Source organism: Mastigoproctus giganteus, chromosome 13 (genome assembly GCF_048544385.1).
Source record: "Mastigoproctus giganteus isolate SK-2022 chromosome 13, ASM4854438v1, whole genome shotgun sequence".
Taxonomy (NCBI): domain Eukaryota; kingdom Metazoa; phylum Arthropoda; class Arachnida; order Uropygi; family Thelyphonidae; genus Mastigoproctus; species Mastigoproctus giganteus.
The window spans coordinates 160,420,534-160,434,992 of record NC_143587.1 but is presented as its reverse complement, the minus strand read 5'-3'; the positions used below and the strand labels follow the sequence as shown (position 1 = coordinate 160,434,992).

The 14,459-nt window shown below is 37.4% G+C and overlaps 1 protein-coding gene across 1 annotated transcript in view; it reads left to right on the top strand.

Moving 5' to 3' along the window:
* The window catches only part of LOC150076552 (uncharacterized), a 382,951-nt gene that overhangs the window by 113,983 nt on the left and 254,509 nt on the right, over positions 1-14,459 (top strand). The window contains exon 6 of the mRNA XM_090387042.1: positions 5,404-5,525. Within this exon, the coding sequence (XP_090243168.1) occupies positions 5,404-5,525 (122 nt within the window). The remainder of the gene's footprint in view (positions 1-5,403; positions 5,526-14,459) is intronic.

Below are 14,459 nucleotides of genomic sequence, written 5' to 3'. Positions count from 1 at the left end.
CACCTGCCTTAATATACACTGACTCGCTTAGTGCTGTCTGCCATAAGTAGTAATGCAAACTCCTCTCACCCTGTAATAAAACAAATGGGGCGCCTCTGTAGCCAGGTGGGAAGGAGCAGCAGTGCGTAGCACCTGCTTCTTGATTAGACCAGGGTTTGAGCCCGTCACCTCCAAATACGGAGGATGCGGAAAGGTCAGGGAATGACCACCGCATATTCCCGGAACAATATGGCCTTAGTTGCTAATGTTCCTAAAAACCAAATAACAACAACGTAATAAAACAAATTCATTCAAAATTACTTTCTTGTAATGAATCAAACCAAACTGTGACATTCTGCTAGATTCCAGGACATTGTGGGATAACAGGAAATGAAAGAGCAGATCTTGTAGCCAAACAACCAAATACTACTCTTTTGCAGCCTTTTCAAATTCCATATACTGATTATAAACATATTATCCATAAAGCATGTTGCAATAGCTGGTCACTAATCTTGAGAGGTTATCCAGGAAACAAACTATACAAAATAAAACTAGAACCAAAGCTGTGGCTCTCCAGCTTCCAGGAATGCAGATGATAAGAAACAATTTTAGGAAGTCTAAGGATTGGGCATACTCACCTCACTCACCTGTGTCTATTAACTAATGATAGCGCTCCGCAATGTACATCATGTCAAGTACAAATGGCCATTTGTTAGTAGACTGTCCCCACTTTCATAACATTCGCTTAAACATCTTTAAATCAATTGCTAATACACAGTCATCAATAAATTTATTGCAGATTCTGGGAGATGATCCTAATAAAAAAAAAGAACTATTTATTTTCCTAAATAGGATAGGAATATATGTTAAAATAGTTATTTTTATCATATTCACTGTTAAAAAGACACAATATGGTCCTAGCAGCTTCTGAGTCGTTAAGCCCAACAACAACAACAGCGAAAGTGGTTCTTGCACTGCTTCTATTGTAATGAACAGCAGCTTAGAGAGCAAGTTGCTGGGGACTTCGAGAGTTGCTGGAAGTCACCATGGAACAAGTAAATACATGGGCTGTGTTAGGGTAACTAATAGTAAGAACAAGCGCATATATACAGCCAGTCCTCATATAACGTGTTTACACTACACGAATTCGATCATCCATGATTTATAAATAGGGGAATGGTATCGTATATAATACGAACTGAATTTGCTTATGCACGATTCAGCTTTGTGTTTGCAAGAAATGGCAGTCGAACGTGGAATTACCCCAACTGAATGCAACACGATAGGAATGAAGAGAAGATTCTGAAAATGTATTTGTTTTTTATATCAGTGAAGGGGAAGCACATTTCACCATAATAACGTAAAAACCCCACAAAATTCCAGCTATCGGTATTATCGCAAATGCAATTAGATAGTTTACTACCAGTTTATAACGGATTCCACTAGCAGGAAACCAATTGGATGTTTTTATTGTTTTATGGTAGTAACCGCCACAAATGTGCTTTAGTAAAATGTGATCTAGTGAGGTGTTCATAGCGTCTCTCTGCCTTTACGGTGTTGTTTATTCAGTTGCTACATGTGCACAGCTTTGTTTATGTGTATCAAGCGTGCCTCCTCATTTTGTAATTGTGCTTTATTCCCTAAAATTGAGTAAAATACTTAAAAGGTGTGAAAAGAAAGCGTCCTGGTGAAGACACTACAGATTCAGAGAGAAAAAGAAAAGCAATATTGATAAACAGAGGTTCTTACCCGGGAAAATTTGTAGTGGCCTCATACTAGCGTTTATGGCCAAAATCACACCGGTCTCCGGCACAGTGAGGTTTCTCCGGTAAGGCTTATGGCTAGTCCGCCTCTGTCGATAGAGAAAAAATATGAAATTGTGAAACGCTTTGAGCAAAATGAAAGACCATGTGATATTGCACGTGCTACAAGCCTAAATGAGGCAAAGCCGAGAATTACAAAGAATGCAGAGAAAATAAAAATAACTTTCATAGCAGGAAAAACTCAAAGTGTAATTAAAATCCATTAGATTAAGACACAAAGAATTGGAAGAGATGGAACGGCTGTCATCTTTTTGGATAGAAAAATCAAACAAAAAACAAGTTTGCTTACGATAGAAGCAAAAGCATTAGCAATATTTTATTAGCATTAGCAATATTATTACGTAAGTATTTTATATAAGTTTTGTAATGGGAGGATTTTAACTTTCCAGATATTAACTGGAACTTGTGGGTTGGTCACTTGCATGCTAGCAAGCCTTTTGTGGATTTATTGGAGGATTGTTTTCTACAGCAACATGTTCCAATGGCAACCAGAGGGAATTAATACCCTTGATCTGATTATCAACAGTGATTATTCATTCATTAAGAATTTGCAGATAAAGGAACCACTAGGTGACAGTGATCACAGTGTACTGATGTGGGATTTACTTAAAGATGTAAATACCATCGATGGTAAAGGGAAGGGTTTTTGTTTTCGTAAAGGTGACTACGGTGGTCTCAGACAGTTTTTAAATTATATACTGTGGGATCAACTGATGATGTTACCAAAGCTGAATTCTAAATGAATTCGAATTCTAATTCTCATTAAATTCTTAATGAAGCTCGTGGCAGAAAAGAAAAATGCATGGGATGCATATAAATTATCAGGCGACACAGAAGCCTACGGCAGATATAAGCTAGTCTGTAATCAAGTTGCAAAGGAGACTAGGCAAGTGAAGACAGATTATGAGAAATCTTTGGCAAAGGGTGCAAAGAAACACAGCAAAGAGTTCTTTACTTATGTAAACTCTAGAAGGAAGGGGATGAATCAGATTGGTCCACTTAACATAGATGGTTCGACTATTGATGATCCTGCTCAAGTAGCAGATAAACTGAATGAGTATTTTGCATCTGCATTCACACATGAGGAGTTATTCAAGGAAGGGAATGCCAGAAGTTTATCAAACTCTAACAGGGAGATAAGTGATTTTGTAATAAGTGAGAGCAAAGTGGAGGAGAAATTGTTCAAGTTAAACATAAAATGCACCTGGGGCAGATGGAATCTATTCAGTTATAATGAAAGAGGCAGCAAGGGAAGTAAGCAAACCCTTAGCTATAATTATGAGAGCATCCTTAGAGTCAGGGGAGGTAATGTGCAAATGTATCCTCAATTCACAAAGGGGGGGTCCTAAGGGTGACATAAGTAATTATAGACCTGTTAGTTTAACTTCTATTCTAGGGAAAATAATGGAGTCACTGATTAAGGATGTGATACAGGATTACCTAGACAAGACAGCAGTAATAGTTCAGGCACAGCATGGATTTGTAAAGAGGGAGTCTTGTCTGACCAATTTGATTGGATACTATGATGTGGACACAAAGGAACTGGATGCAAAAAATAATTTTAACATTAGGAAATAATTTTGATATTGGATTTTAAGAAAGCTTTTGATACTGTTGGACATGGATGACTGCTGTACAAATTGGAGTGGTATAGCATTAAGGGCAAGTTACTGCAATGGATAAAGGAATGGTTGAGTGGGAGATGGCATAGAGTGGTATTAAATGGATACTGCTCTAACTGAACTAACGTTATTAGTTCAGTCCCCCAGGGTTCAGTGCTGGGCCCATCGTTGTTTTGTGTATTTATCAATGATATCGAAGAAGTCATATCAGGTTTAATGTCCAAGTTTGCAGATGAAACAAAGGTTGGCAGGGTTGTTAATGACAGTAAAGACAGTATGCTACTGCAACAGTATCTAGAAAAGTTAGGCAGATGGGCTGCGGAATGGCAACTGAAGTTTAACATTGACAAATGCAAAGTACTCCATATGGGTAGCAGTAACCCAAGAGAAATGTACCAACTGTGTGGTACTAACTCAGAGAGGTGGAGAATAAAAAAGACCTGGGGGTAATTGTGCAGTCAGGTATGAAGTTCTCTGAGCAGTGCAGAGGGGCTGCCAGAGCAGGCCATGGAGTTTTGTCAATGATAAATAGTAATTTTTTAGCAGAGACGAGGTGACGAGGCTAATAACAATAAGACAAAGAGGTGATTATCCCTAAAGGGATAATCACCTCTTTGTCTTATTATTATTAGCCATATGGTGCAAGGAAGCCTGAGGCTTATGCTGTACCAGCCAAAAAAAAAATTTCTTAATTACCCTGAGAGAGAGAGAGAGAGAGAGAGAGAGAGAGAGAGAGAGAGAGAGAGAGAAGTATAAAGCTTAGGTGATTATCTTACCTTAGGAATTACTCACCTTAGGGATAATCACCTAAGGTGAGAGGAACAAAAGGGTGCACTTACGAAAAAAAAAAGCTTAAGCGTAATAGCTTGTGTTTTTTTCGTAAGCACACCCCTTTGTTCCTCTCACCAATCTTGTTGCCATTCTCTTTATTCGTTCTAGTAACTCTACATCCTTCCTTAAGTGAGGCCTCCAAACCAGTATGCAGTACTCAAGGTGTGGCCTGACCATTTCCAGGCTACACCTTGAGTACTGCATACAGGTCTGGAGGCCTCAATTTAGGAAGGATGTAGAGTTGCTAGAACGAGTACAGAGAAGGATAAGAAGATTGGTGAGAGGAACAAAGTGGTGCGCTTACGAAGGAAGGCTTAAGTTCTGCAAGTCACAGAATCTGGAGACTAGGCACCTGCAAGGTAATCTAATCGAGGTATATAAGCCTTGAATGGTTTGAGCAGGCTAAATGCTGATGGGATACTTTTGCTTATTGAGATTAAGAACCCAAGGGGCATAGATTCAAATTGAGAAAAGACAGTTGTAGAATAGATGTGCAGAAGTTTTCCTTTGGCTAGCTTGTAGTTTGTTGCTGGAACAGACTTCCAATCTGTTGTGGTGGAAGTTATAGCTTAAATAAATTTAAGGCTGAACTGGACAAACATTTGGAGTGACCGAATGGGTGAAATGGGAAGGGGGGTTTTTTTTTTTTTTTTTTTTTTTTTTTTAGCTGATGCTGTATAAGCTTGCTTTCTTGCATTATATGCCTCAACTAATGCTTATGCTAATCTAACCCTTCTAATCCTGTCAGATATCAGTTATTACAATAAAAAACTTGTGATATCTGAAAAATATAAAAAAAAAACCCAAAAAACATTTTTTTTTTTTTTTTTTTTTTTGGCTAGTGCTGTATAAGCTTGTTTAATTGCATCATTTATCAGAGATATGAACATATAGTGCTTGTCGCTTTTGCTACCCTATCTCAGCATGCATATAATGCCATTTCATTGATGTTTTCTAAAATCCTTACAAAATTTGTTGGTTCTCTTTATTTGGAAGGTTTTTTTTTTTTTTTTTGTTTTAAAGTTTTTTTTGTAAATTTATAAGTTTGGTACAAATTTAAGTAACACTCTAAAGCAATGCTCTTCTAGTTACTGAAATCATATACATTTAAGTTACTATATATTTTTTTCCGTTCTTTCCTGCTCTAGATAATTTTACTGACACAGGAATAAGTAAATTTAATGGGCAGTTAGGAGAAAAAGAATTGGAACCATGGGAAGGTCCTGTAGAAGTTGATGGTCTCTCTGGTTTAGAGGGAGAAGAAGATTCTGTAAGTACCAAATTATAATAAGATAATAAATGTTAGATGATGACCTACTAATTATTGTGTAGGAGTTAGCACTGCGTTGTTTATAAATTTCGTTTTATCGAATATATATATATGCCCTCCTCCCAATCAAAGGAAAATGTTAAATATGAATTTCTCACATTATATTAGTTAAAAACACAAGACCTGTACCCATTTTATAGAGAACAATCTATTGTAAGTTTGAACAGAAAAGACTTCAAATGACTTGGTATCATGTGTTGTGGTGGTCTCACAGCATATTGCCTGATTGTTGCACTTCATGTAAACAGCATGTTTTCTAATAGAAGTATTATGCTATTCATCTGTAATTTTGCCCTCCAAGATCTTTTTTCCCTCATACAAATGAGGCATACAAATCACAATGCAAAAGCCAGTGTTGGTAGCTTTTGCATCTCATCAGTAATAAGCTGGGCATTGCATCAGTCAGTTCTGAAAACATTGGTTATTTAACTCAGGTAGAGGAGAGACACAGATGATGATCTATCTCACATTAGAGTTCCCTTTCATAAAGCCTTCAGTGTACAGTTTGCTTTGGAATTATCACTCCTGTGGTTGATGAAATGCTTGAGTGTGATCTTTTTGGCTATCATGGCCTTATGATATTTTACTGTTAGCAGGACCGCTGCAACCCTATGTGCCGCCAGTAAACAAAATCAAATTTACTGCCCCAAAATATTTGGATTAAAAAATAAAAAAGCATAAATAATTATTATTAATTTATTAAAAAAGAAAAGAATTACAACACATCTCATATGTATGTAATCAAACAACAAACAAATATAAAAAAAAAAAATCATTAAATTCCAAATCTCAGTTAATCTTACCCACAATAATAAACTAAAAGGAAAATTATACAAATTTGTTTTCTTGCTTCAAGATTTTCAGATTTATTAATTATTTCATTTATATTTATTTGTTCCAAAATATCATTTTCTATTGAAATTATTGCCAAATTAGAGATTCGTTGTTGAGACATCGTTGATTGCAAATAATTTGATTAATTTTAAAAAACTCCGTTCACCTGATGCAACTGAAACTACTGGTAAAGTTAGAAAAATTGTTAATGCATCTGCTACATTTGGAAAATCATTTTTAAAAATATATTGCAGAACTTAAAATGGAGTAATATTGTCTTTAATATAAATTTGAAGTACTCTTAAGTTCTTCAGATAATGCTAAACCATCAATATAGGACTCATTACAATTAATGTCACTTAACTTAATATGTAAATTTTTGCAATAATTTAATAAATTGTCATCTGACAATTTTTTTATTTTTTTTAAATTCGGAAATGTTATAAAGTATTTTAAACATTTCTACATGTTCTTTTATTTGTAAATGAGAAAATTATTGTATCCATTAATTGGAAAGAAAAAATTAATTTTGAAATTTTATAGTGGATCCTGAATAGCTTCGTGTCTACTTTCAAAATCGAAATGATGTTTTTTCAATCCTTCCTTCCTTACAGTGCTTCCTTCTAGAAACAAAGCTTCAATGCCAATGATAGTAGCCATATTATTAGCCGAATTGATAATTGTTTGGACTGCTTCATCTATTCTATTTTCTTTAAAATATATTCCGTGATAATTTTGTATACATTCAGGAGCATTGTATATATATCAGAAAAACATTTTTTTTTTGAGCATTTTACTTACTGGATTAATTTTATTTAAAGAATCATGACAAATTATAATTGAACAAAGAAACTTATAAGATATTATTTTTAAGACTATTGATTTCAAACACTTCCTTATATCCATACCTTTATTTTTGTAGATATTTCCGTACAATCATAGAAAATATTTAGCTTCTCTAGTCATTTCTAGTATTTTATGTGTAATATTTTGTGAAATTATTTCAATAATTTCATTTTAGCATTAGGAAAGGCACATGATGCAAGAAAGGAAGCTTATATAGCATCAGCCAAAAAAAAAAAAAAAAAAAAAAACGCACACACGCTTATTTCGCCTATCCACTCGCCCCAAATATTTGTCAAGTTTTGCCTTGAATCTATTTAAGCTATCAACTTCTACAACAACACATGGAACTTTGTTCCAGCAATCAACCACCTACTGGCTAAAGGCAAACATCCACACATCTATCCTACAACTGTCTTTCCTCAATTTGAATTTATGCCCTCTCAGGTGATTGTTCTGAGCAAGAGGAAAAATCCCATCAGCATTGAGCATGCTCAAACCATTCAAGGCTTTATACACCTCAATCAGATCACCTCGCAGGTGTCTAGTCTCTAGACACCAATTTTCAAAGCTTAAGCCTTTCTTCATAAGAGCAATCCTTTGTTCCATTCACTAATCTTGTTGCCCTTCTCTGTACTCATTCCAACAGCTCTACATCGTTCTTAAAATGAGGCCTCCAGACCTGTATACAGTACTCAAGGTGTTGCCTAACCATTGCCTTATACATGGGTTAATCACCTCCTTATCGCTGCTAAAAAAATTCCTGTATATCCTTGACAAGACAACATGAGCTACTCTTGGAGACCATCTGCACTGCTCAGAAAACTTCATATCTGCCTGCACAATTACCCCCAGGTCCTTTTCATTCTCTACCACTGTCAGTGTAGTACCACAGAGTTGATACGTTACTCTAGGGTTACTGCTTCCCATATGTAGTACTTTGTATTTGTCAATGTTAAACTTCATTTGCCACCTCTCAGACTACATCATAGTATCCAATCAAATTGGTCATACATGGCTTCCCCTTAACAAACCCATGCTGTGTAAGAGCTGTAACTGAAATCTTGTCTATATGATCCCGCAATGCTTCTTTAACCAGTGCCTCCATTAATTTTCTTGGAACAGAAGTTAAACTAACAGGTCTGTAATTACTCCCTTTGATCCTCCTTAGTGGATTGGGGTCACACTTGCACATCTCCAGTCCATGGGTACCCCCTTAGTCCAAGGAAGCTCTCATAATTATGGTTAAAGGTTTGCCACCTCCTTTAATATAACTGGATAGATTCCCTCCACACCAGGTGCCTTTCTTATTGCTCATTATACTCATCAGATAAACATTCATTAGTTTAAGAAATTATAATTAATTATAATTAATTAATAAATTAATAGAATCATGACTCAGACTAGAGCAGCAAAGCAAAAGGCTCAAGCTAATGGAAATGCTGTGGCTCAGAGCAGAACTGAGGGGGGCAGTTGTCCTCTGACTCACAGCCTTATAAAATGCACTGTTTGCTTGATGTTTGCAGAGCAATCGGGTACGGGACATGATACTGCCAAGGGGGATGTCTTTGTGTGTGCGCGATGCAAGGAGTGTATCGAAATCAGGCAACAACTCGGCATTCTTGTGGGCCTATATGAGAGCTTGAAGGACAGGGTGGATGCCCTCGAAGAAACTAAATTGAGGGGCCCATCAAGCTCTCAGCTGCCCACATCAACGCCAGAGCTTGCACTTGGGCATCGCGTAACACAGAGGCAACCCCCAAGGCAGAATGCGCTGGTCCCGAAGGAACTAGTAGTTGTTGGTGACTCTATTGTCAGGGAAACGGGGAACATGCTTTGTAAAAAAGATAGGTGGAACAGGACCAGGGTATGTCTGCCAGGGGCAAAGGTTGATGACGTTGTAGAGCGAATATCATCTTTTAAGGGCACAAAAGGTGATATAGTTGTACACGTTGGCACTAATAATATTAAGAGTAGGAGACCGGCAGAATTACTTAACAAGTACAGGTCACTGTTGAACAAAAGCCGAGAATTAGGGTTGAATTTGAAAGTGTCTGCAATTCTGCCCAGACACGATAGGAGGGAGTATATGATGAGAGCCTTGTCAATCAATTCGGCCCTGGAAAGATTGTGCAAGGCTCAAGGGGTAGAATTTTTTTCAGCCTGGACTGTACTTGTTAACAGGAGAGATTGCTTCTACAGGGATGGGATACACTTAAATAGAAAGGGTGCAAGAATATTTGCTGATGCTATCGAGGCAGTATTAGGTGGGTCGGAAAACTGCTAGCTTGGGGGGAGGCAAAGACCAATAGATTGACAGTAGCCACTGGCAGAGGTGAAAGAGATTCTTGCACTGCTTCTATTAGAATGAGCAGAAGCCTGAAAAACAAGATGCATGGTATTTCAGAGACTGCTGGGAGCCATTGCAGTACAAGTAAACACATGGGTTGTGTTAGGGTAGCTAAGAATAGAAACAGGTGCAGGTATACTTGCGTGTACACCAATGCTAGGAGTTTAGTAAATAAATTTGATGAATTTGAGGTATTGCTCAAAACATCAAAGGCAGATATTGTTGGGATATCAGAGACGTGGTGTCACACAGATATAAGGGATGCAGAACTGCAATTTGGGGAGTACAACGTCTACAGACAGGATAGGAAGGGGGGAGGGGTTATGCTATTAGTTAAGAAACACATAAAAACCAAGGAAGTGAAGCCAGTCGACATCGCTGGACAGTGCAGTGTTGAGTCAGTTTGGTGTGACATAAGCATTGGGAGATAAAAATTGAGAGTAGGAGTGTGCTATAGGCCTAATGACTCTGATGAGTATAATAAGGAACTGTACAGGGAAATAGAGTGGGCCAGTAAATCAGAGAATCTTATAATATAATCTTATAATCTTATAATTTCCCAGATGACTGGAATTTGGGGGGTGGTTACTCACACACTAGCAGGGCTTTTGTGGATTTATTGGATGATTGTTTTCTACATCAGCATGTTCGGGAGGCAACTAGAGGGAGTAATACTCTTGATTTGATTATCAGCAGTGATTCTTCATGCATTAAGAATCTGCAGATAAATGAACCACTAGGTGGCAGTGATCACAGTGTGCTGAAGTGGGATTTACTCAAAGAGGTAACTACCATTAGGGGTAAACGGAAGGGTTATTGCTTCCGTAAAGGCGACTACGATGGACTGAGACAGTATTTAAATTCTATACAGTGGGACCAACTGATGATGTTACCAACAGCAAATTCAAAATGGGAAGCATTCAAAGAACTTATCTTGGAAGCTACTGTGCTAAGAAATTGTTTATCTTCAACAATTTCTCCTCCACTTTACTCTCAATTATTACAAGATCATCTAGCTTACTGCCAGAGTTTAATACACCTCTGGCATTACCCTTCCTAAATAACTCATATGTGAATGTAGATGCAAAATATTCATTTAGTTTGGTAGCTACTTGAGCAGGATTGTCAACGTTGAACCATCGATATCAAGTGGACCAATTTGATTCATCCCCTTCCTTCTAGAGTTTACATAAGTAAAGAACTTTTTGCTATTTTTCTTTGTATCATTTGCCAAAGATTTCTCGTAATCTGCCTTTGCCTGCCTAACCTCCTTTGTAACTTGGTTACAGACCAACTTATATCTATCATAGGCTTCTGCATCACCTGTTATTTTATATGTATCGCATTCATTTTTCTTCTCTGTCACATGTCTAATTAGTTCATCTGACATCCATTTAGGCGTAAATCTTGAACAGTATTTCTTAGTTAGCATGGAAAGCCTAGTAACTTCCAAGATTAATTCTTTGAATGCTTCCCATTTTGAATTTTCTGTTGGTAACATCATCAGTTGGTTCCACCATATATAATTTAAATACTGTCTCAGAGCACCGTAGTCACATTTATGAAAGCAAAAACCCTTCCCTTTACCCTTGATGGTAGTTACCTCTTTGAGTAAATCCCACTTCAGCACTTTGTGATCACTGCCACCTAGTGGTTCTTTTATCTGCAGATTCTTAATGCATGAAGAATCACTACTGATAATCAGATCAAGAGTATTACTCCCTCTAGTTGCCTCCCAAACATGCTGCTGTAGAAAACAATCATCCAATAAATCCACAAAAGCCTTGCTAGTGTGCAAGTGGCCAACCCACAAATTCCAGTTAGTCTCTGGGAAATTAAAATCCCCCATTATAAGAGACACTGATTTACTGGCCCACTCTATTTCTCTGCACAATTGCTCATTATGCTGATCAGATTCATTAGGCCTATAAGACACACCTACTCTCATTTTTCCTTTCCCAGTGCTTATGTCACACCAAACACTCAACATTGCATTGTTCACAACATCAGTTGAATGTACTTCCTTAGATTTTGTTTTTCTTAACTAACAGCATATCCCCTCCTTCCTTCCTGTCCTGTCTATCCTTCCCTAAATTCCAATTGTGCACTGCTTATGTCTGTGTGACACCACATCTCTGATATCCCAACGATATCTGCCTCTGATGTCTTGACTAGCACTTCAAACTCATCAAATTTATTAACTATACTCCTGTCATTGGTGTATATGCAGTATACATGCACCTGTTTCTACTCTTAGTTACCCTAACACAGCCCATGTATTTACTTGTTCTGCTATGACTTCCAGCAGTCCTGGAAATCCCCATTGCCTTGCTTTCTAGGCTGCTACTCAATTGCATCAATAGAAGCAGTGCAAGAATCACTTTCACCTCTGCCGGCAGCTACTGTTAATCTATTAGTCCCCCCCCCCAAGCTAGCAGTTTTCCAACCCACCTAACTCTGCCTCAATAGTATCAGCAAATATTCTTGCACCCTCTCTGTTTAAGTGTATCCCATCGCTGTAGAAGCAGTCCCTCCTGTTAACAAGCACAGACGAGGCTGAGAAAAATTATACCCCTTGAGCCTTACATAATCTCTCCAGGGCTGAATTGATTGACAAGGCTCTCATCATATACTCCCTCCTGTCGTGTCTGGGCAGAATTGCAGACACTTTCAAATTCAACCCTAACTCACGGCTTTTTTTCAGTATTGACTTTTACTTGTTAAGTAATTTCCCCGGTCTCCTCTTAATGTCATTTAGTACCAACGTGTACAACAATATCACCTTTTGTGCCCTTAAAAGATCATATGTGCTCTACAAAGTCATCAACCTTTTCCCCTGGCAGAGACATACCCTGTTCCTGTTCCATCTATCCTTTTTGCACAATATGTTCCCCGTTTCCCTGACAATAAATTCACCTACAACAACTAGTTCCTTTAGGACCAGTGCATTCTGCCTTGAGGGTTGCCGCTGTGTTGCATGATGTTCAAGTGCAAGCTCTAGCATTGATGTGGGCAGCTGAAAGCTTGATGGGCCCCACAATTTAAATCCTTCGAGGGCATCCACCCTGTCCTTCAAGCTCTCATATAAGCCCATAACAGTGCTGAGTTGATGCCTGATATCCTCCCACTCCTTACATCGGGCACATACAAAGACATTCCCCTTGGCAATATCATGTCCCATTCCTAATTGCTCCACAAACACAAAACAAGCAGTGCATTTCAGTAGACTGTGATTCAGAGGACAACCCCCCACCCGAGTTCTCCCCTGAGCCACAGCACTTCCATTAGTTTGAGCCTTTTGCTTTCTTGCTCAGGTCTGAGTTATGATTTCTATTCAAGTTCAATAAAATTCCAACACAAAATATAACTCTAAATTTATATCAGAATGCAGTTATAAACCTATATATATGTATTTTGGTATGGAATATTATCTCCAAGTTACATTATATGACTTTCTTATCCCGTGTCAACTTATATGTATTAATTTATGATGTTATGTTTGTAAAAACTAGGTTGCTATATTTATTTAGTTAAAAATGTATAATTCAATTGACAATGAAGTTTAATAAGATTAATAAATTTTACTGATTAATTGATACTACTATACTCGCTATCTAGTATTTTGTATTTGATCACCCAAATAATGCACGATAGTTTTCCATTCAGATTTCTGAATACAGCGAATATGTTCTGCCACAGCTGAATCAAATTTAGTAATTGTTTCAGTAAGTTTTAAAAAGTTGCCATTGTCATTTTCATATAATTCTTTTGAAGACACCCCTTGAACGCTGTACATTGCCTTGATAAAAATAGTATCATATATGCTATCTGATTCTGGCTGAACTGCAGAACATGGTATCTCCGTTGTGGGTGTGGCTGAAGTGATTGTTCAGTTGAGTTCTGTGATTGGCTTATTACTGGGAATGTATAATTTACCTCATTTGCATTTCTGATTGCTTGATTGGATGCAAATTTGCTTCTGATTTTAGCGTGAAATGCAAAATTATCATGCTGTTGTTTAGTCGTCATCGTCTTGCTGCTCCGCTACCTCTGTTATTGCGTGTTATTCAGTTTGCAAAAGGATGGATGGATGTAAGAGTGTAATTGAATGGTGTGTGAGTATGAATCTGATAGCTTCGGAATACAAGTGTTTTCAGTGTGGATGTTTGATGAGTGTACCAGCCGGCATGCGAGGGCTGATGAGGTTAGGCTGTTATTATTTTATTTATTTATTTTTTTTGGTGTTTTGTTGTTTCTTAACGATTTGATGTGTTTTTGCAGTAATTGTATGAGTTGTTAATTTGCTTCTGATTTTTCAAAAAGCAACAAAAGAAAGAAAAGGAGCATTTATGTTAATATGCATGAGCAATTCTCGTTGTTAATGCACATTAAATCATCTAGTAATGTACAGAGGAGAAGAATCAATGCTTGTATGTTGTGTTAATTTTTGTTAGCCGTTTAAAAAAAAAATGCCATTTTCCCCATTTCTTTTTCTTCGTTTCTTCTAATTCTTGTTTAGTAGCATGAATTAAGAGCCAAACTAATTGCCTGAAGACCAGAGGTGCGAACAATGCGTTCCCAGTTAAGTCTCTCGTAAGCCGTTCATTATATGGAAATTTTCTTTGTTCTACGGAAACTATTTTAAATGTAATTACCAAGGGGAATTCAAAAAATATCGTCAAATGGAAAATTTCGCTATGAAGAAGTTCTGTAAAGAGAGGTCCGACTTGTATATGTCAAAATAAAATCTGGCATCCTCCTGAACTGCCGCCCGGAAGTGATGCTTACCTCGCCTACCCATTTATGGCAGCCCTGACTGTTAGGGGCAAATAGTGGGCATCCTAGGA